Genomic DNA, 23,992 nt, shown 5'->3' with positions numbered 1-23,992 from the left:
AAATAAACTGTTGAAATTAAGAATCTCAATAAATGGGCTTATTTTTGAATAAATACTGTATGTCCTAGAGAGCAAGATGTCTGAAATTTACTTGCAATTCAGTATTTGTGATGGTAACCTACATAATTTAAATTAAAATTATTACATGTATATGTGCCAAACAAATTTAGGAAATTATTTGAAAAAAAAGGTTTCTTCTACAAGAAAATATGGACCTAAAACTCCATCAAGAAATAAATTGTACAATCAGCACTTCCTGACATGTTGTTTTGGGGAACATATTTGCAATTGCCATCTTTATAGTATGTGTTTCTCCATAAGAAGCAATGAGCCACTATCATAAGACACAGCTGGTGTTCATCATCAAAGCTTTGAGGCTTTCCACATTCAGCACTACACAAATTTTCTCATTTAGTTTGTGTTCCCAGACAAACAGTTTTGTATGAACAATGCAGGAAAGCATTTCAGTGTTGGAGAGTCTTCATTTCCTTCTAACAGTGCTTCGTTCTGTTGTGAGCAGTTTGATTCAATTCTATACTTACAGTGCAGTTACAGCACAGGAATTCAATTAAATATATTTACAAATGTATTAAACATATCTTTCCTGCAGTGTATATAACACAGAAATCATAGCATATGGCAGACTTATCTCCCATATCTCCACATCTCACCTCATCTTTCACACTTCTAATGCTGCAGAAATGAGAGACATTTTTGGAGTCCTTGAAGTAAATTGCCATTTCCACTGGTACATGCTTCTTAAAGTAATTTTTTTCTGTAGTTTTAATTGTATCTCATGGAAAGGCACTCAGATAGAGGAAATGTTTTTGTAATCAGTTCTCCTTATCTCACATACACACATCTATTTGCAACAAATCCAGAAGTAGTGAGCAAATATTTTAACTTTATTGTTTTAACCTTTTCATCTAAAAAATATTTTTTCAGCTTAACAGCTTAACAAAAGACAAAAATGTAAAATGGAAACAAAATTCTTTTCAACAGTGTGGCTGCTACACAGAGTAAACTGAAAAAAATCCCAACCCTTAAAATAATAATAATAAAAAAGAGGTGATGGTACTGCTCAAGAGTGACAAGGAATACTTTCAAACAGCTAGATAAAAAAAGGGCCTTGCTACCAAAATTGACACCATTTGCTGTGTGGAACACAGCAGGAAGTCTAAAATAGAATGGTTTCAAACTCATCCAAGGTGATCCACAGAAAAATAAACATGCTCCAAAACAGAATACATGCAGAGGCACACTGCTCAGTCTGCCTTCAACTTCATCTTGCTGAAACAGCCTCATCCTTGGACACCTAACTCCTTACATTTGAGAAGATACACTTTACACAACCCTAAAACACCTTCAAATAATTTAACTACTAATTAATTAAAAAAGAAAACCAAAAACATTTAACTCCTGTTAAAGACAAGATGAAATGTATTAAAAATTATCTCAGAAAGTAATACAAATATTTGAACTAATTACAAGAAGGTGCTGCACAGAATCCCTTTTCATCTATCTAATAGGCCTGGAATTATGCTATAAATATCACAAGTTTTACAAGAACACTCATTTCCTATTCTTGAACGTATGATGCCATCTGCTGTACAAAAAAGATATTTTTTAATCTCCAGACTATAGCTGGACTACAAAAAGAATATTTGGTATTGGCCTCTAGTCTAGCTCTGTTACTTAGCTGCCATACAAAACTGAGAGCATGTCTCCCAAAATTCAAATTTCTGAACACCAGGAATAGGTTCATTCAGCTGTTCTGACAAATATAAGAAATTGGTTGTTTACTGAATGTTGCATTTTATCATTATCAAACATCCTAGTTTTGAAACGTATCTATCATAAACTGTGAAAAAATGCATTTATTTGTTATACCTAACTGAAAGCAAGCCATTCACGCTGACCAATCTTGCAACATGTTTGCTCCTGCCTTGTAATCCCCTATCTCAGGTTTCCTGAGAAACATGAAAAATTATTACAGATGTTTGCTTGTCATCAAAATATGCAAGCAATTATTTTCTATTACAGCTCAGAATTCTATTTTCCTAGGTAATGTCTCAGAAATCTACGTAAGCAAACTATTTTGAAATTCAGTATGCCTTTTCTTTCAGTTCTCTTCCCAGTAGATGGAAATGGAAACAGATTAATTTGAGAAACAGGGCTTCCTAAAAGTTAGCCTATTGTAGTGAATGATTTTTGTTGATTTGGGTATTTGGAATACAGCTATATTTACTTACCTAACATTTGTAATTATTTACTTGATTTAAGAAAGCTTGAAAAGGTGCTTGCTAAAGGCTTCTGTATGTTCACCCTCTATATGATGTTTTAGATACAATATTCAAGAAACAACATTAATAACTAAATATTACAACAGGCTGGCTGCTAGCATGCAACAGATAAAACACCAGTATCAAGAACTGAACCAAGATGATAACTTTTCTATCTCTATTTCAGTTCTTTGGGAGCCACCTTGTCTCTAGAAATAATCATACAAGTGGCAGAACAGAACAGTGTTCAGGCAGAACAACACAGTCTCAGTTTGACTTTTCACAGCAATCAGGCTCTACTTCCCAGTAGCCAGAGACTTCAAAAAAACATCAATTCAAAAACATCTGGAGGTTATCTGGAGCCATAAGGTACAACTCTCTTTGGATGTTTGTGTTTTAACCTTTATTTCCTCCTGATGGCAACATCAAAACACAGTGACCTGAACAATAACACAACTCACAGGTCAGTGAAAATCACTCACAATACTATTGAAAAAGAGATTGCTCCTATTGCAGAAAACAGTAGTGAATTGTTCAAGGATGTTGACCTGTGTTGACAGGAAATCATTTTTCTCATAGCACCATCCTGGCTCAGTATTTCCCAGCTTGTGTGCTCCAAGGTTTTGCTACTTAGGCCCTAAAATGTGCAGAAACATCCCAAACAACAAACAAAAAAGACAGAGGAACTTCTGCACCTAGTGCAAAAGCTCTTTCTAATGAGAGGAACATCAAAAACCACAGTTTTTCCCCAAACACACAACTGGAATTTCTTATGCATGACTATTCTGATTGGATCTAGAATAGAATAATGTTTCTCAAGACAGGAAATTAGCACTCATTTACTATCCTAGAAACTGAAATCTCTAGCCCAGAAAGCAGCTCAATAAGGACAGTAATGATCAAATAATTCTCTGAGATGCCAATACAGGTTCAGAACAGAAGGATCACTGTCAGGTAAAGAGAAGCTTTGGTACTTATTCATTCTAAACCTTACATACTCAATCAAAGATTCACAATGATGCCTTGGAATGGTGCTAAGCAAAGATTTAGTAAAAAACCACCAACTATTACCTGCACAAAATATCCTTAACTGCTGAACAGGAGATATCAACTGCAAGTGAGTTGTGAAGAGGTCAACAAATGCTCCAGGATAGACAATGAAGATAAAAATTCCAAATCCATTAAATCGTACTTGTTCTCTTAAAAAGAAGAAAAGAAAAGTGAAGTGGAGTAACTGCAAACAAACAAAAGAAAAACTAAGAGATTCTACAAAGCACACAGTTTTTGACAACAAGAATGACTAAATTTTAATTATAAAACTACATTATTTTTTATACTATCAGCAATTGAAAGATAATTAAACCAAAGGATGTTTTCTGCAGCAGTTGCCACTTCTAAGCACTATACATTTTTAAGTTTGGTAAAAACATAAAGGGTACATTCAGCTTCTTTTCTGCCTCCTGGTAACAGTGACACATAAAATACTTTTTAAAAACCTATGTAACTTCCATGTTAACATATATTTCAACATTTGGAGTAATTGTTCTTTTAAGTAAAAAAATGGCAGCCTGTAGGAAGCAGTTTCAAACTCATCTATGTAAAAATATTTACAAGAATCGATTGCTTTCCTTTTAAAGAAATACTTCCACAGTTCCAGAATTTTTAATTCTGTTTCTCCTAAATGGAGCTTAGAGTACTTTGTAAACTAACAAAAATGAGGGAAATTCATCTGAAAAAATGAAAACAAGTCAAGAGGTTAAAAGGACAAATGCTAATGCCCTTCCAAACCTTAACAGTCCATGATTCTATTTAAATATATTAGTAGCTGACACTATTATACAGATAATATTTTTTTCCAAGGGTTTTGCAATTACTTTCAAATGGAATTTTTTGGAATGAACACATCATGATTTTTTGAAGCTAGAAATTGTACAAGGGACTTAAGAGAGGCATGGCAAAATCATGTTCCAAGACAAACCAGGCACAGACCAGCTAATCCCGTATCTTTACTGAGACAATATACTGGGTCTAACCTTTGCCTTATTTACATTTATCTACTTAATGTGCATATACACCAAAAGAAGACAAAGAATTATACAAAATTATTCAGAATTACGTCTCACACTAATACTGTGGAGTTAACTCATCCCATGCTACCAATTAATAATAGGCAGTTTAATGTCTATTCAGGATTTCCTGACTTGGGTAGAGGATACACAGGGAGGAAGAAAAAGACTTGTTTGGTACAAGCCTTGAATAAGCTAAGGCTCAAATATTTAAGCTCTTATAGTTCACAGCTAATGCTTTCTAGAACTGAAGTTAGCAAAAGTGTATCAGATTTCAGGAATGCTAAGTGACTTGCCAGAATAATAAATTTTCCCCACAGCACAGCTTTTTAGTGAAGTTGAAACCCTGAGAATTTACAGTAATAGCACTACAGACCCAACATGTGCCAAAAGGAGAGTAAAAAAGCCAAGCAGAAAACAGCAGCAGCCACGTTGGCTGCCAATGTACATTGGACCAACCAATTTCTCCTCTGGAAATACATGGAAAAATAATTTTTTGATGAAAATATAACCAAAAATTAAATATTCAAAGCCTTTCCTCTAGACCTTGAATAAAGATATCACACCATTAAGATACAAGGATTATTCTTCCTTTCTGCTTAAAAAGAGCTCTGTAGTAACTCCAAGCTTCTCTGCAGTCTGCCAGCAACATGCAGTAGAAAGAAAATTTTGTTGTTTCTTCCTGTGATGGGATAAGCAAAAGGTTCATCCTCCACAGAAAATTCCCTGTGAATATTTGAGGGAAGAAAGCTGAAAGACAAGCAGAGGGTCTGAAACACAGAGGGTCCCAAACTAACCCTTTGAGTGAGAACCTTTGGGGTTACAAAAAAAGTAGTCTATGGGTTAAAATGCAGTTATGACTCCCTACACTCAGGAAAATCAGAGAAACAACTTAGGGCTTTATGCTCAAAGAAGAGATAATGATGCTGCCCAGGAGAAATGTGGAGGACACCTGATCATCAGTCCCAGTAATCACTGCTTAACCTTCTTATGCTAAAGTGGCATTTAACAGTAATGACTAACCTGTCAAATAATTTTTGTGAAGTAATCATCATAGTTAAGGACATTAAAAATATACTTTTTGATCAAAGCAAATAAATCACTGAGGTTAACAGGGACAAATCACATCTGACCAAGTTATTGCTTCAACCTGTTCATATCCTATTTCATGAGCTATATTTAAACAAATCAATTAAAAATCTATTTTAAAATATCACCGTGCAATAGCACATGAGTTCAAGTGCCACAAGCACAGAAATGAAACTGCTGTGTAAAAAACAGGCCCACTTAAAAAAAAAAAAAAACTGTTTTAAACCTGATGCTATATTTGCAAAGCCAAAGTCCCTTTGCATGATCTGTATAATAGACACTGTATTAAAACTGTATCCCTAATTGTACACCCTTCCAAACTTCAAATCTAAGGAAGCTATGAATTACAGACTAAACAGACTCTCTAGATAAAACAAAGCAGTGCTAACAACATTCACGGCTACGTAACTGCTCTGGAATATTTGGCTTTGTTGTCAGAGTAGCAGAAAAGCAGAACAGAAATTACCGAATAGCTGCCACCCCATGGCCGACTTCATGTATCACACCGCTGATGAGGATTGCAGAGAAGAAATAGGTCAGCTGGCTGATGGGCAAATTGACACCAGGCACCTGTTGATGTGGGCATGACAACAAAACAAAACACAGGAGGAAAACAAGAGGTACAAAGACAAATCATTCTGCTCCTAAATTTGCTGCTCTCACTTCTTCAGATCCATGACAGACCAGAGGCTGTTATCAATGCAGCGCGATCAGTTTGCACCTCTTTTACCAACTTATTCAGGGTATTTTGAAGTATATTAAAAGCCCTCTCCCTGCCCTATATATTCCCCACAGCTCTGACCAAACGTGTTCTAACCTATATTAAGAGAAGTTTATAAAAATGTACACAGACTTCCATTCAAATGAAACAGGCTTGACAGTGTGAGCATTAGTTTACAATTTCCTGCAGCCAGTCATGTAACTATAAAAATGATCCACCTTTCAAAAGAAAATAATAAAAATTGTATGGCACTTTCAAAAGTATGAACATGGAAAGTTCAAAAATGAGTTGACAGCTAAACAGGCAGTCTCTCCGTTCTCTCTTCCTATACAAATCACAAAATTATCCCAGTTTACAGGGTCAAAAAAAAAAAATTCATCTATTCTTCACGCTCTGGTAGTCTACACATGGCAATTTAACCTTAAAAAAACCCCACCTTGAAATGAGTATACTATTTTAATTTACCTAAGACATAATACGTAGGGCCCGCACATCGTTCCTGTTGCTGTGGATTCCCACCACTCTCAGGTCCTTCACTGTGCTTGTCACAAGACACCAACTGCTTCCAGACAGGCTTCAAAGTGGTCACTAGTCAAAGCATGAGGAACCATCCCCTCCTTCCTCCTGATGGACCTTCATCCTGCTCGGTCCCATCCCCCTCAGCTGCTGGGCTGCAGTGGGATTGCTCTGGGTCATTTCTCCTGTCAGATCTACAGCTTTTTCTACTCAAGGCAGGCTGCACTCCAGTATGCTCACCAGGAACTGATGTGAACACAACCTGAATTGCAATCCAGCCTCACAAAAGAGATGTTGTGGGCAAAAACTCCTGGCCTGTCTATAGAACTCTATAAAACCCAGCATCATGGAAAACAAAAGGCTGCACATCCAGCTAGGTAGGTTGGATTCTACCTTTGTCAGTCCTGCACATTCTTCACTTTTATGCATTTACCTACCCATGCAGCAGAACCATACAAGTTTGTTGAGACAATCTAGCTAAATTAAATCCTTCAAAAGGATTCATTAATGTTAATCACCTCGCAAATTCTGTCCAGTGTGATGATGACCAAGGAATTTACCTTAACTGGCTCAGCCGTGGTACCTCACAGTATGGAAGACAGCCATACTTCATTTCTTAAACATCGTTGCTTGCATTACAGCATCAGCTGGTGGCACTAATGCATCACTTCAGTGGTGCTGCCTCTGCAGTGTGAGGACAGATGGTCACAGCAAGAGCTGCCATCTCAACTCCACCATGACTACAGCCTGCTAGAACACAGCACCAGATGCTTTCAGACTTTACGTCAGAGAAGCTATTTCAAGATTCACCTAAAACAGAAGTTACCTCTCATGAAGGGCTCTGCAACCAATAGCAGTATTTTGTTAAAAAGCACGCTGTCTTGTGTTTATGGCCTTCTGGAAATGCCTTTAGTAAAAGAAGATCCTGTGTTTGTAACTAGTCTGCCTCTTTCCTATTTTTGCCAGTAGGCAACCAACACGAGAGGGGGCAGCTGAAAAGAAACAGCCCAGTTTACCTATAGACCGGTATTTTGAATCAAGTACATGACTGAACAAAAGAGGAAGCATACAAGAATCTTAATAAAATATAAGTACAACTGTTTCTCCCTCTCTCCAGACACCCAGAGGGTAAAGGCTAAACAGCTTTATGCCACAGGTAAAAATTAAGTTTACAAAAAAAAGTGGGGTTTTGTTGGTTTTTTTTTAAACTAATTTGCTCTCTTCCAGGTAGCCAAATACAAGTAAATAATTTAAATTAGAAGGTCCTCCTAAGTCATCCTTCGCCTCTTTGCAACCACGTAAGTCTCTTCTTGGTGTCAATTTACACTAGCACTTTCCCCTTAAAAAGAATACTGAAACTTGCTAAAGGCAGAATTATACAACTGTCACCATTCAGAATGAAAGAATGAGGTAAGAAAGGAAGAGAACCACACCTCAGCTTAGGAGAAGTAACCTTATCCCCACACATGACATTACTTTATCCCTATCTATTAAACTGTTTTCAGAGCCAGCCAATCCTTGGTTTGAATGCACTGAAATTGCCAGCAGGCAGTCACTGAGGAAACAAGTCCACATTGAAATTGTGAAAATTATTCTACTTTTCTACTTTTGTTGTTCCAGTTCACACCAGATTAATTCCAAAGGCTCATCTTTACTTTGGTTGTGTCTGTGTTATTTTCTCCAAAGAGCAATACACTGTCAATGACCACTTTACTCTGGCGTCACAAAAATGGATTGATCCATACAATGACCTCAGAAAATGAAGATGTAAAGGAACTCCAGAAAGGTTAGGACAGATCCTATTGGAATGTAAATTACAAAATTTTCTGTCTCATGTTCAGCTCATGCCCTCCCAGATGCACAGACTGCCCACTCCTGTCTGCCCCTGAAATTAACTGAGGAGCAGGCTCTGGACAGGGGACAGCAGTGGCAGTGACAGTGGTTCCCCCTCAGGTCTCACTGCCTGCTTTTTCCAACACACACTGAACTTTGTATATTCACTCTGCTTGTGGGAAACACACCCAGCCATCCAAAGGTACTGAGTTTATGGCACATGCTAAATCAGGCTTCCTGCACTTACGCCAGTCTAGCTGCATGCAGTCAGTTTAGTGCTTACAGGAAGGTCTGTTGTGCCTGCACACAATTCTCAACATCTGGTCACTTGAATAGCTGAGTACTTAAACAGAGTAACATGGCTGGGCACCTCTGCTCTAAGCCATGTAGCAGAAGGCAGAGCAATTCCATAACACTTTCTGAATTTCTGGAAAATGATGATACATTTTGGCCACATTGCACTCTTGGTATAAAAAGGTGACTAGGAATCCTTCCAGGTTAAAACTGTTGCAAGGCAATGTCATTTCTTCCATTATTGCCTTGTGAAGAGATTAAAAAGACAGTATTTGCAATCTCTCCTATCCTGTGAAATACATTCCGTTCTAAAATCATACAACATATTGTCCAGCACCAGAAATGCACAGAACAATTAAATATATCATTGGACTTTGATACTGCCAGAAACAGCACTTGAAATTTCACCAGTAAGTCATAAGGCCTTGAAGAATCAAAAAAATACCCCCTCACTAATGATTCTTTGCTTCTACTATCACACAAAGCTTTTTGCCTTTCTTTCCTTTTCCACTGCTGTTTTGTATTGCATTAAAAGAAGCAGAATTTGTCTCCTCTTGTCAATTATGTATGAGCTCTGCAAACTGTAAAGTCACCAGGGCCTATTGCAGAGCTTACAAGAAACAAGTTCTTAACTCAGTTTTATATGCTTAGTACTATAATTTTATTCTTAGTACTATAATTTAGGGCTTTTCAGAATGATTATCCAATTCCCACTCCTGAGGATTTTTTAAATAAACTCTTCCACATGTTTGCCTTCATTTTCCCTTTTTCTATACCTACTCTCCCATTTTTAAGGCTGGTAAAAAAACAGCACATTTTCATGTAGATGAACATCAGGAGTTGGGTTATTCTTGCATAGGAATATTTTAGCATCCCATACCCCATTAAGAAGCTGCTTTAGGTCTGTACACAGTTCTCAGACAACGACCTGAGGAGGGAACACTCACCACAACTTGCAGCATTCGATCATTCTGGGCTTTTGGAGCCTCGGTGAGCATCTGGGTCAGTGTCTGCAGCAGGGTCTTTCCAAGCAGAATAACAGAGCCAAACATGGCAACTATTCCAAACACCATTCCTACACTGAACCTACACAGAGAAGCAAATAGTTCAACAATGCACAGCAACAGGAGAAAAGGGTATCATCTCTGGCTATGTAAATCTCTGCTTTATAGCACAAGTTATTGCACAAAACACAGGGCAAAACTTACCCGATGCTACCACAATTCATCAACAATCCAGTACAAAAGTGCTAAAGGCACAATAGTGTACACTAATAACACTAATAACTTATATTCTCCTTGTTTAATAAATGTTTTACATACAAACCATATCCTGATCAATTTTCAAATACTTTTATTGTTAGCCAATACATGCAACTCGCCTGTAGCTATGAATATATAAGTTTATAAGAATATAGAAACTTAGCTAACAATGTATTATTGGCCATGTTGTACCATAGCCTCACATATTTAGAGACCAGGATCAAATTATGGGCCAGCTTATGTACTTATGTATATAAGCTTTTTCAGTACATTTTGCATCTTTCTCACAAAAATTAAAATGGGCTAAAGAACAATAAATGAGACTGAACCTTTTTTAAAGATCAATAAATAAGACTGAATCTTTTTTAGAGAACAACTAAAAAGTACAGCTGCAAGACCACATTAACACCAATTTCTTAAGCTACATTGTTATCTTCACCAATTTTTCATTAAAATCAATGTTGAAAATAATTTCAATTCATGTCACTCCACCTAGTGACAAATTTTTATTCAGCATTAATATTATTATTCTTATTTTACACTGTTCTATAGCTGAAGGATGTGATAACTCTTTTTTCTAACAAAAAAAACCAAACTTCCATGATGCAAAACCAGCACATACACTTCACTACCAGTCCTCCTTCCTCTCATAACATCTCAACTCTTCTCTTATCAGCCTTAATGAAGCTCACTGGGAATTAGTAGATTTATTTTAAGCAACATGTACTTGTAATGTTAATTAAAGAGACTAGTGGAAACATTATACTGTAATAAATTATACACATTAAAAATTGTAATTGATATAGAACTATTTCAGACTGATTATTACAAAATCATTACATACTAGAAAAAACAATTTGAAGCAGACCTCTCTTATTACTATCTCACTGAGGATCGCAATACAGGAAATGAAAAGAAATTCAAACCTTAGATTTTCAGAGCAGATACAAAGTAATGCTAGGAATTGCAACTGAACAATAGTTTTCTAAACCAGTCCATGAGCACCTATATTAGACCACCCTACTTATCTACCCATTCCCAGCACTGTGCAACCTTTGCATGGAAAGGTGTAGGCAGATAAAAGACAGAAGGTAAGCAAGGTGCTCCTGAGCAGGTATCACTGCTGAATGCCAGGGCAATGATTAACTACAGGTACAGCTGGTTCTGAATACTTTTGTAAACTCTAGTGATTGGGAGAGCTAAGTCTAGAACATTGGGAATGATCTAGGATCTGAGCAGCTGCTTTCAGACCTACTTCTGAATGCAGTATTGCATGCAATAGCCGTACTTTTCAGTATTATGCATACTTCAAACCACAGGTAAAAATAGTTTAAGGATTTCTAGTTTTACAGAATCTCAATATGCAACTTGTATTACATTTTTGTATTTTTCAGCAGAGGATAAATACTTATACTGGCACAGCACAATTACAGCAACCACTCCAATTGGTTTTATCATTAGCCTATTAAAATATCCATGTCTACCCACTGCCCTTCTAATGCTGACAGGCACCAATGTGGTTCAATTGTTGACTCTGACAGAAGAAAAAGGACGCTGAATTTATACCATAAGTAGAGAAATTTGGGTTTCCATCTGCCCCAGTTGTAGAACTGGCGGTTGAAGAGCGCTGTTTGCCAGCGCAGGTGAAAGGGAGAGACGCTCAGGCCGTACGTCAGCAGCCAGTCCTCGTACGATGCCTTCAGAGAGTTGGAGGACTGCAAAACAACGGAAAACCAGTTTGACCAAAACAGTCTAGGAAGATTTTGGAATGTGACCAAGCAGTAAATGTGATCTGTTTATATAAAAACAGATACATAATTTGAAGTAGCTGTTCTACACCTTGCTTACATTTTGACATACAGGTAGGTGTGCCATGTAATGTGAAAAAGTTATGTCACTGTTTTGATGCTATTTCCAACAACTGTAGGTTTGTGAGAGAAATTGGGTATCCAGAGTTATCTGACAAACAAGGTCTTGCATCATCTTTCCTAGTATTAAATCACTTTCAGTAGTTCTACTTTCTGGTTAGAAGGCCAAAGACTGTTGATGGTATTCTTTCAACATGCAATTACATTCCAATAAACATTTTAAAAAACACTATAATGAAAAATGCTTTTTTTGTCTCCAGTTGAAAAAAAACTTTCTAAAACAGATGAGATATGGCTTAGTATTGCAGATACCTGTTAGTAAGGATAAAATCAAGGTCTATTTTTCAAACACAAATACTATGCCTAAAGAGGGTCTGGAATATCAGATCAGGCTAACAAAAAAACACAAGGAATTTAAAATTATCAACCTGTATTGCAATAGCAGCTTCATTATGGTAACTTCCCAGCATTTCAAGACACTTCCAGTAGATCCACAGATTTCTCTTTATGAGAAATGTGACCTATAAATGTGACCTATAAATACTTATCTGTAGCATTATCTTGAGTTACAGACCAATAGACATAGTTTTTGCAATTGCTAACTTTTCTTTATGGTGCCTGCATTCTCAGTAGGCTTTAGTCACTTGCTTCATAGAAGCTTGTGTCAGAAACCCAGATGAAGGAATGCTTTCCTTGGAGGAAACTCAGAGCTCAGGAAAAGCACAGGTGAGCTTTGAGCCTTCTGACATTGCGCGGTTCCCAAGGCAGGAGCGTCTCTGATAAAACCCAAACGAGTCTTTGGAGCTGTCTGAACTGGAGCATTGCTCCCAAGGCTCCCCACGAGCAGCAGCACCTACTGAAGGCATCCAGAACGTGCAGTTCACAACAGGCTCCCTTCTCCCCAAGGAACTCCACAAGTTTCTGGCTGTTGTCCGTGGTCCTTTAAACAAATTCAGAACTTCCCAATTCCTTGCATTCCTCCTGCCCTGCATCACAGTGGTGGTGGAGGTTGAGGATCTCATACTGCACAATTGTATTAATAGCTTTTCTCATTTTGTCAAATTAATTAAATCTTGAACACTAAAAGCTTATTTCAAATAACAAATATCCTCAGTTGTGAGACTCATTTACTTGAGCCATTGTTCACATATCACCTATTGCACTATTTATCCTTTCTGCCTATATATTTCTGTGTCATTTCCTTCTTCTTCACCCTGCTGATTTCAGCCACATTTTTGTTCTGTCAGCACCAACAGAAATTTTCACTGTAATGCACTCCCATCAACACCACTCACTTCCTACAGCACCATTAAGTTTAGTGTCCACAATCATATCAGCTTTTGCTAATTTTAACAGAAGAGATCACAAAAATTATTAAACTTGTACACAATTAGTGATACAAGCCAAGGAAACAAAGAAAAAGACCTCCTCATGTAATCTACCAGATAATTAAGAACAAAAATACATACATTATTAAGAACCTCTGATATGAGAAACTGTCTTTTCTGAATTAAAAAAAAAAAAAGTCCTATTGTTTCACACAATTAAAAAAAAACCCCAAAAAAACCCTAATACATTATTCTAATAAAGTTAATCAGATACATTGATTTGACACTTGAAAATGTGTTCCTTCTATCTCAGGCAAACTCCACTTTTCTCCCTAGAATTGCCAGAAATTCATCCCTTCAAATTCATTCCAACAACATCACAGCCCCAATGTCCTAGCATAACATAAATAAGTATAAAGTTCTCCATGAGAAATATGGAATCACTGACCATACAGCTGTCAAACATGGAAAAGAAAGGTACCAAAACATTTTCCTTTTGTATTTTCCTCGCAAGTTTTGTAAGCCTTATTCATGATCACTAAATGACTGCAAACTTTTGCAAAATATATCAAAAAGCTCTTTGCAAAGTTTTGCTCCTTCTGTCCTGTTCCCAGGGAGATCACCACATTAAACACACACCCTCATGCCCTGGTATGCTTCATTTCAAGCTTCTTCCACACAGGCCCTGCTTCTTTGAGATCTAAGAGATCTTTGTTAAATTAGTATACTATAAAAGCAGTACCTATTTATTTATGCAGCCTTTAAAATGATGGACACCTGCTAAACACTCCAGGAGCTCCACAGGTATCTGCCAGCAAGCAGGAGATCTTAACATTCTTCTCTGCTGGCAAAATCACTTCAAGAGCTCTGAATCATTTCAGCTTCCTGACCTTAAAAGCTGAGAGCCAGCCTTGACTGAATGTGTCTAATGCATCCTTCATTTCTCACAGCAGAAAGGAGGGACAAGCTCCTACACTTCACTCGTTCTTATCCTTCAGGCAGAATGAAATGTGATGACTTAGGATGCTGGGGAGAAGGCATTTAGGGGTCTGAGTGATTCCCTCTTACAGAATCCAAGCTTCAGTGAAAACACTGGTGGCAGTGGAGCAACAAGGGGGACTTAACATTCAAAATCCCAGCCTGGTTTGGCATAGCTTTAGTTTCCTGACACAAATGTATCTTTTAGTTCTAGCAATATTATAAAATGTTCATTTATCTGGCCAAAAACACATTTATACACAGTTATACTTTCTATACTGTAGTCTAGGAGTCAGACTGCCAAAATGAAATATTTAAAATATGAAGAAAACCAGTAAGGGAACAAACTGAGCAAAAAACATTGTACATTGAACGGGTTTACAGAACAAACATTAACTGCAAGTTACAGCACACATCCTTCTCTTGCCAAAAATATCAACAGGATCACACATGGAAAAGTGCTCCCACATTATTTTTCACTCATGCTCTGAACATCCTCTTGGTGTACTTACACTGACAGTGATTTGAGACTGAAACAGTACAATTAATTAAACAGTACAATGTTGCTGTGGTTGCTAGCAGCCTTGGGTTGTGACTGTGGTGGAGATTTACAGTATCAGTATCAGCAGAAAAACAAGCAACCTGAGCTTCCTAATGACATAAATCTGATTATTTAATCCAAATTCTATTTCAACTGTGGTACTCACAGTGAAACCTATGACTGAGATGTACAACATGAGATCCACCATTAAGTTCACTAAAACTCAAAAGCTCCCACATAATTCCAGAGAATTAATAACCTTGGTCAACTTTAGGTAGAAGATCACAATTAAAATTTAACTCCTGGATTCTCATGCTTGCTATAGAATTCTAGGCATCCCCCCTCTTTTTCAACATAAATCAGGCATTAAGTAGGCTCCACTGTAGGGGTTTTTTTTTCCCCTTCCCTTGCTGCTGCAAGAAATGCAGTGGCTCTCCTTATTTACAGAAGAGAATGATTTTATGGTCTAATGCAGAAAGAGATCTTCAGAATCCCACAGATGCAAATGGTCTCAGCATCATGGCACAACAGGTCTGGAACCTGAGCTCAGTTCTTGCTCCACAGCCCAAGAGTCTCCACCAGACACAAAGCTGCTGCCAAAAGAGAAGCAGCAGCCTCCTGGCTGACCTTCCTGGCGTGTCTCACTGCAGTCAGAGCACGTTCTTCTGGAACCTGGGCAATCTCATGTGTTTCAAAACAATGCCTTTTTTTTTTTTTTTAAATATTTGACACAGACTTGCTCCAAGAAAATTTGAGAAGTCTATATGTGTTATTGTCATCAGGTACAGACTAATATTTTGCAATTATGAGCTTCCGTCATTAACAGAGCTACATTTGCTCTCCAATTAGCTGCAGGGGGAGACACTTTTCCAAGTTTTCTAAGGACCTGCATTTTCTTGCATTTCTTCCTATATTTTACAGGAGTGACAAAATGCACATTTTGTACTTTCATATCACTAAACCTTATCTGCCTTGGCAGAAACAGATGCAATTCCTGGACTGTAAAATTAAGAATTACAGATCAAACCTCTCATTTCATTTTCCCTCATATTTAACCAGCACACAGCCTACTTTGTATGCACTGTTTGCAATTTCGGTCATGTCTTAGAAATCACACCTCTGAATCTTTAAAAAAAAACCAACACCACACCACTTAATGAAACTTGAGCAATGCACAGATGCATCCCAGGTACAACAAATGATGTCTTGGTTATTTTCCTTTTAAAACTTCCCCCCTGTATCAGAAAGAAAGGGATGAGTCTCCTAATACACTCCGAGGACCAAAGTTTGTTTCTTAAAAAGTATTTGTATCGAGTTCTGTCTCAAATTTTCTCCAGCAGAACTAAAGACATTCAAAAGAAATAAATATGCATTGCTTTTTACATTTTTTCAGGAAAATCATCATTATAAGGCATATACCCTACACCGCAAACTTACAAGGTTGTATTTTAGGTTTTGTTACTATAATAATAATAAACTCCAGACAGCACGTTAAAATGCCACGGAGCCGCTTAAGCAGTATATTAAAAGCTGTTTTCGCTAACTTTTCGCGGTTTCGGTCCTTTAGCACTGCCCCGGGCGGCGATAGAGCCCCGCGCCGGGCGGGAGCGGAGCAGGGGCTGCCCGGCCCGGGGGGCGGGGGGGCTCCGGGCCGGGATCGCCTCCCAGCCCGCGGCAGAGCAGCGGCCCCGGGCCGGGCGCGGCCGCTCCGCCAGCCCGGTCTCGGCAGCGGGGCCCGGGGCCGCCCGGCGCGGGGGGAACGGGGCTGCCGCTGCCTCCTCCCGGCCCCGTCCGGCTCTGCGCCCTCGGCCCTCACCTTGAGCAGCGTGTCCGCCAGGTACACGGCGCACCAGCCGCCCAGCACGGTCACCACCACCGGCACCGGGATCATCGCGGGCCGCGCCGCGCCTCAGCGCGGCAGCCCCGGAACCCAACCTGCCCGGAACCTTTCTCCCACCGGCTCTGCTGCCCGGGCGGACGCTTCCGGCCGGCGCGTAGAGCGAGGGCAGGTGGCGGCATGACGTCACGGGCCGGGGCGCGGGGCAGCGCTCGGGGCGTTAGGGCTGGGCGCGTGCGCAGTGGGGCGGGAGGGGCGGGGCCGGGGTGAGGGCGCTGGGGCTGAGGGGCGGGGCCGGGCTGAGGGCGGTGCGGTTCCCCGTCCTGTGGCTACATTTATCTCGCCTGCCTCCGCCAGTGGGTTTGTGGAAGCGGCTCCAGTGGTAGTGATCAGGAGGTTGCACGGGAGAATAAAAGTCGTTTGTGGTGGCAAGATCAAAGCACATTGTGGAAGCGCTTCAGTAACGAGAGAGTAACGGGGTTCCCTTTAACCGCTGACGTTCTGCCAGAAATTAGCAGCGACCTGGTTGCACAACAGGATCATTCTGCGAGGCTGCCGGGGAGGATGGCTTTTAAGCAGATGCTTCCTGGGCCCAGAGTTTCCTTCCCAGGCCGTGGTCAATGCTAATTCTCCGGCCGTGTGCCTGTGTTGTGTCAGCTTGGCACGGAGCTCGTTTTCCCTCGGCAGCCTCACGGTACCTGGGAAGGTGTTGGGAACACACGGGGTGTGACACAGCATCTGCCTGTCCCTGCCACATTGTCCCCATCCGTAGGCAAGATCCTGCGAGAGGATACAGCTGGGACAGCTGACCCAAATTAACCAAAGGGATATTCCATATCTTGTGGCAATAGACCCAAAAAAAAACCCAAAAAAACAAAACAAAGAAAAAAAAAAAAAAACAAAAAACAAACAAACAAAAAAAAAAACAAAACCTAAGCAAAGGAGGAGGAGGCATTTGTTATTTACAGTGTTTGACTTCCACAGCAAGCGAGAGAAAACAGCCCTGGGCAGCCTCTCAGCACTGGCATTTGTGGGTGCACAGCAGGAACTGATGCCAGTATTGCATGCTGGCTTTCACTTGTTCTGTTTGCTCAATTCCTTTACCTTTCATCTCAGCTTGGGGCTTATCTGCCCCTTGCGTTTAGATTTTCCAGCATTCCAACAACCCCACGTTCTGATGGAAGCTGTCTGTCTATGTTGACTGATGCCTTTTGAGAAGGTTGGAAAGAACTTCATTTGGACATAGAACCTGAAGAATTGCAGGAAGTGTATCCACCCCTGCATGCAACCGAATTTGAGTTTCTGCACTGACATAGATGACTTTGGGATGTCCCCAGCATCTAAAAGGACTTAGTAACAGAATATTGGGATCTGATAATTGTTTTTTTTCTGAGCTGCTTCCCAGTCTAACAGATTTATTAAATAATTGAGAAATTATGCAAATGTGGTTTATTCTACACCTTACTGGTTGAAAACTCAAGTTGTTCCATAGACCAGCATGAGTTTAATATAAATATACAGACTATAAACGAGTGGTGATCTTCAGAAGCAGTGGAGCGGAATTGTATTCAGTTGAGAAACACAAGTACTTTTTCTCAACTGTAAACAGTTGAGAACACAAGTACTTTTCCTAGTGTCATATCCTCACTCAAATAAAGCAAACTAAAACTGACGTGTTTAAATAAACCAGCTGGTGACCAGGTTTTGTAACATTATTGTATTTTTGCTTCCTCATTCAGTTAGTGTACCACAAAAATACAGACTTGAATTTTATTAAGTTTTCATAGAAATTGGAAGTGCAACTAAAAAAGGAATGAAAATAAAATACATAGTCTGTATTTTACTGCTGGAAAGTTTATCTCAACAAACAAAAATAAGAATTTTCTAAAATGCAGAAAGTTTTCATAGAAATTGGAAGTGCAAATAAAAAAGGAATGAAAATAAAATACACAGTCTGTATTTTACTGCTGGAAAGTTTATCTCAAGAAAACAAACAGAAATAAGAATTTTCTAAAATGCAGGAGACGGATGAACAGTTCCATCAGTTCTGAGTGAGCTGCCAGCCCCAGTTCTGTCTTGGGTAACTTGAGCAGGTGTTTTGCCCATGGCAGAGAGGCAAAGTTTATCCCTGTTCCCATGGAGTTAAATTGTTGTGGACTGTGACGTGTTCCACAGAGTGGTTGCGTTTTGAAAGTAAAGGTATTCAGGATTAAAGATTTCCACTTTAGAATGGTTCAGGAGGTAGCACAGATTCTGATACACATTCTCCCCCACGCTTGGTTTTACTTAGAGCTGGTATGAAGCTGAAGCAGTGGCCAGAGCAGAGTGCCCTGCAGCCACCATGTGAGTGCACAGTGTCCCCACGCTGTTCCAGAGCAGTTCAGCTGTCACGGTGTCAGGAGTCACAGCTGAGGGGTGCATCGGGGGAGGGCATGGCTGGACCTCAACAGGGCAAGTATCGAAGAGTGTTGGAAAAGGTTAAACATCAATCATCACACAAGAGTATCTAAGTTCATGCAAAAAGCTTAGATAGGAAAAAAATTCTCTCATAAACAATTCTACTGATTAAATATAATTTATCAAGTAAATACCAAATAGAATCTGTTAATAATACAGTAATTAAGATACTATCAAGTTCAGTTAGTGATTTAATATCATAGGCATCTTTTTCTAGACATGGTAAATGTGTTTATCTTGAGATTAATTAACAATATGTCTAATAATTAATCTCTTCAACTTTGATCTATTATTGAAGTAGATATGTGATTATTCAGATATTTCCATAGAAGACATGTCGCATAATAAAAAGTAAAACTAGCCTGAACAGCACTATCAAAAACTCTTTAAGTTAGAGGGGTTTGCAGGGCTTCAGGGAAATTGTACCAATTGCAGTTCATCACAAGCTCAGACCTAAAATCAGCTAAGATGTTGATTTTGTCAAGGAGAGGTTGTGAATTCTACCAGTTTGAAGATACTACAATCAGAACATGAATTGATTGGATAAGTGTTTGAGCCTCAGGGAAAGAAAATGGGGTTTTAAATACATTCTGAGTAGGCTGCATCTCTAGATTGTTGGGCATAGAGATGAGCTAATGGCAGGAAAGAGCTGCTGGGATGAAATGTGATTCTGCAAGTGTTTATGTGCCACTGTAACTTAAAGGGAAGGGGTGCTTTCCCAGACTACAGGAATGTTTCCAGAGTGAGCCTCCAAGCCTACCTGAGAATTCAAAGTACAGACTAGAATGCATGAAAGAAGAAATGGGTGGGAAAAGATGAAATAGATGGTCCATTTAGCACTTCTGCAGGTTAGGAGATTGCTTCTGGAGGAAATAAAGAGATCAGAATAAAGAAGAAATCTGAGACACAGGAGGAGACATACAGAGACTGGCACAATACAGAGACGTGTGTAGCATTGGTTGTGAAAGTATGAAGGAAAAATATGTTTTCATTACCTTACTACTATTGTTATATAAAAAAAATCTCAAGACAGGGAGAAATTCAGGTAGTGGGAATTATGGAGATAGGTTATATGTGTGATATTTTAAACTGAAATCCAAACAAGAAAATAAAAAATGCCCTTTAATCTTTTCTCTGTTTAAAACAGATAATAGCAGAATGTTTCACTGTTTTATTTGTTTGGGTGTTTTTGTGGTCCAATTACAGTGTAAAACAGTCTTGCTTTATTTAAATAGAAATGAGGTCAAAATACTCTGTTAAGGTTCAGGATTTGTTTGCAGTATTTAACCTGGTTACCAAAAATACTTGCTGGAATGGTGGGATTTTGATTCTTAAAACAAATGAAATTTGTTCTCAAGTCACTATTCACATGAAAACATAGGTAAAGCACAAGTGTTCCTAGAAATATGCCTTTACTTGATTAGTATGCAAAAAACAATAGTTGTACATGCTTTTTCACCAGTTGTCTCACAGTGTTGATCTATGGCAAAACAAATGGTAGTTTTTTCTTATTTTCTGTCAGTTTGCAGCATTTACCCATCTGTGGTAACTCTGTTAGGCAAATCTCAGATGGAATTACATCTAAGAGAGGGTCCTCCAAAGCTGTTGCATTCCAAGGAGAAATAAGTATCAAAGAAAAGCAAAGGAAGTGGATGAACTTGAGAGATGTGGCTTGAATCTTATTCTAGAATAAAGTTCCATGAAAATATTAGTTTCAGGCTTATGCTACCCATTTTTAGATTATAGTGTTGCTTGCATCCTCTGTAAAAGTTTAGAAGTTATACATGAGGAAAATTTACTGGAGAACAGCTATTCAGCATTAGCTCTTATGTTGGGAGCCCTTTACCACTTGAAAAGTCTATCCATTAAAGTGAGCTTACCTAAATTACAGGAAATAAAGGACTTAGTCTGAGAAGGAGGAGACCATAAAAGGGCATAATATAAAAAAATTGTTTCAAGGTTTGAGGGATTATTTTTGATTTAAATTACCTGCGAAGTCCCTATGGACACAGTCCCCTATTCTACTGCAGAATGCAAAATAAATTGAATAGTTTCAGTCTAACAGGTATTATTTCATGCCTACTGTAACCTGAAATAAATGCACATGATGTCATTAGACATATCAACTTTGAACCTCAAAACCTGTAGGGCTGCCTTAAACCTAGGGAAGGGAAAGAGAAAGAAGCACCCTCAGCGTAAGCAAGTCAGAGTGAGGTAACAGTTTGACACAAAGTAGCCTGTAGCTATCATTTCATAGGCTGCATTTCTCTTCATAGAAACATAAATTGGGTTGGGTTGGGTTGGGTTGGGAGGGGCCTTAAAATTTTGGGTTGGGAGGGGACCATCTATTTCCAGTCACCCACCATGGGCAGGCACACCTTGCCCTACACCGGGCTGCTCAGGGCCCCATCCAGTCTGGATTAATCTGCATGTGTGATACTTGGCTGTTCTGAACAACAGGAATGTCTTGCACAGGATGAACCAGTGAGGGTATCCCAGAACTGTTCACTGGGACTGCTCAGATGGCTGAAGCAGCTCCTGAATTGCTTCATCATGCAGCACAGCACTCAAGTAAAACCAGCACTGGTTTTGTTCTACCTCAAGGACAGAGGGGAGCAGCTTTGTGATTACATAGCACTGCACACAGCGGATAAACTAATTTTAACTGGTGTCCGTCCCAGTACTACAAATCCACTCTGCCCCTTGTCAGCCAGAGCACCTGTGAACTACCCATGACAAAACTGTGGGTTTGCCTTACACAGACCACTTTGTGTTAGGAGCCTAAGCTAAGAGCATTTCCGTTCTTACTAATAAAATAAATAGTTTGAGAGCTGGCTGCAATAAAACAGGGAACATCTTCATGGATTCTCTAGTAAGAGTATAGTCAGTACCTCACCAATAGCTGGTGGGCACAGGAAACACAGAGCAGCCTGCTCTTTTCGAAAGTAGTTTCCAAGACAAATGATTTTCAAGTGTCACTTTTAGCTCCAGATCTTGAGAACTGAACTGTACTTTAAAGAGCTTGTGTTGCACAGCCAGAGGAGATGGAGTGATACTGCCTGTCCACAGCTCTAATTCATATGGATGTAAAGTAAGATTTTAAAAACTACTTTGTGTAATTTTCTGAGAAACACTTTTTGATCCTGGAGATTTGATATTGTATTGGAAAACATCATTGCCCAATGGAGCAGCTGGTTTCTCTGCCAACACTGAATTCTTTTGGCAATTTCTCTCTGAACATTGCAATATTTGTATGGCAGGAGGCCACAGATAATTGAAAAATGTTTCTGTAGCAGATTTGATTCAATAAAAATAAGGTTTAATAGAGATCATGTTTGACTGCTTCATAGATAGGCATGACTACTACATTTATTCATATCTTCACCATGGAAAGCATTCATTCTTAATGGCTCTAGTTTTTCAGAACATTGGAGGTGTGACAAGGTAAGGATTTTTTCCTTATGACTCTTGAGAACTAAGCTTAATGTCCTGATATTGAGTCAAACTTTAAAAATCTTCACACCCATGATTTAACTATCTTCATCTTTTATTTTCTGTCCAACAGGTACAAATCAAAGATAGCAACTGATAAATCACATATAATTCAGCAGGTTGGTGCAGTTGTACTTGAGTTTGGTAACTTTTTATCTAAAAGCATTAATTTATTTATACTGTCCTTGAAATTCTGCTTCCTCCAGCCCATTTCCTCATCTTACTTGTTCTGGGTGCATCTTTCTACCAGAGAGATTTTTAATGTCTCAAACATGTATTTCTTTCCTCTCAATATGCCATTCAGATGAGAAATCAGCAGAATTTAGTCATTGTTCTCTTTGTTAGACTTCAGATGATTGCACTCACAGAGGGACCATAGCTGCAATTTTTTGTCATGCTTTATCACAACAGATAAATAAGGCACTTTCTGTGGTGCTGAGTCCCCAAGTCCTTTGGTATACCTGTACCTGGTTCTCGTATATACCTCTGTGCTGAGTCAACAGCAAAATTCCCTGCTGCAGTCAGGTATGGTTTTAATCTAGATTAGACAAGATCTAATAGTGCACAGCTGATATGATCAGCTGATGGGGATGGGCATCGTTAAATAAGTGCATGATGGGATTGAAAAATATAGTAGATGCTTACTTGAATTATCCTGATTTGTGAAAACAATTAGTAGTCTCTGTTGAAAGTTTCAACAGTGATTTAGTCAGTTCCTGTTTTGTCAAAATCACTTGCTGAGAACAGTATCTGATGGTGCAGTATCATGTTTTTTGGTTTTTTTCCAAATAATTCTGAATCATTACAGTAGACAGGATGTTTACAAAAATCAGCATATAATTTAAATTTCATATTCAAAATCTGACATTAGCCTTGCTCTTTCTTATGCTACCAGCTTTGCCAGATATACTGGTTAAAATTTACCAGGAGAAAAGTGGAAACAAACTTGTTGCTTGTACATCATCATCACCATCATCATCTTTCAGTTACCAAAAACATTTGGATAACTAGAAATTTTACACAATACCAAGAAACAGAGAATATGGCTTTTGGGTAATAGTGGTCAAAGTTATGATGTTGTAGAATTTGTATGGGTTGTATTAATAAGGCAGTTTTCAGAACTTAATACAAATTCATAGATGATGCTAACAACACTATTAATGATGCTGTAACTCTGAAATTCAGAACAAGGTCACTGCGAGCCTTTAATGAGACCATCTCCTTAATACAAGACTAATTATTTCTCTATGGAACAGTCTGTGATAATAATCATCATGCTTTTCTATGGAAAAGAAAGAGCATGTGCAGGAGTTGAATTAATATTTAGTAGCCCAGAAATGCCACAGAAACAAAATCAGCTAATTTAGATATGTTTTGTATTGATTTCCTGCCTTCTAGATAACAGCAAACGTTCTTGCATGCTATTTT

The 23,992-nt window shown here is 38.8% G+C and overlaps 1 protein-coding gene and 1 long non-coding RNA gene across 7 annotated transcripts in view; one reads left to right on the top strand and one right to left on the bottom strand.

Moving 5' to 3' along the window:
• Positions 1-16,866, bottom strand: part of MBTPS2 (membrane bound transcription factor peptidase, site 2) — a 39,193-nt gene extending 22,327 nt beyond the window's left edge. For 4 of the 6 annotated variants that reach the window (XR_005955519.1, XM_041472321.1, XM_041472322.1 and 1 more), the window contains exons 1-5: positions 16,595-16,864; positions 11,630-11,778; positions 9,749-9,887; positions 5,904-6,007; positions 3,354-3,481 (exon numbers count right to left, since the gene is read on the bottom strand). Coding sequence is in view for 5 of the 6 variants with exons in the window: in XM_041472321.1 (XP_041328255.1) it covers positions 3,354-3,481; positions 5,904-6,007; positions 9,749-9,887; positions 11,630-11,778; positions 16,595-16,669 (595 nt within the window). In the remaining variant the exon portion in view is untranslated. Of the gene's footprint in view, positions 1-3,353; positions 3,482-5,903; positions 6,008-9,748; positions 9,888-11,629; positions 11,779-16,594 lie in introns of all 6 variants that reach the window. The other 2 variants (XM_041472325.1, XM_041472323.1) reach the window with 2 other exon arrangements.
• On the top strand, positions 16,659-18,320 carry LOC121356179. The gene is made up of 2 exons (XR_005955520.1): positions 16,659-16,787; positions 16,973-18,320. It is a non-coding gene; the product is annotated as an uncharacterized LOC121356179 (long non-coding RNA).
• The last annotated feature ends 5,672 nt before the right edge of the window (positions 18,321-23,992 follow it).

The sequence above is a fragment of the Pyrgilauda ruficollis genome, unplaced genomic scaffold, assembly GCF_017590135.1.
Source record: "Pyrgilauda ruficollis isolate IOZ18807 unplaced genomic scaffold, ASM1759013v1 scaffold29, whole genome shotgun sequence".
Taxonomy (NCBI): domain Eukaryota; kingdom Metazoa; phylum Chordata; class Aves; order Passeriformes; family Passeridae; genus Pyrgilauda; species Pyrgilauda ruficollis.
The sequence above is the reverse complement of the archived record's forward strand: the minus strand, read 5'-3'. Positions and strand labels throughout refer to the sequence as shown.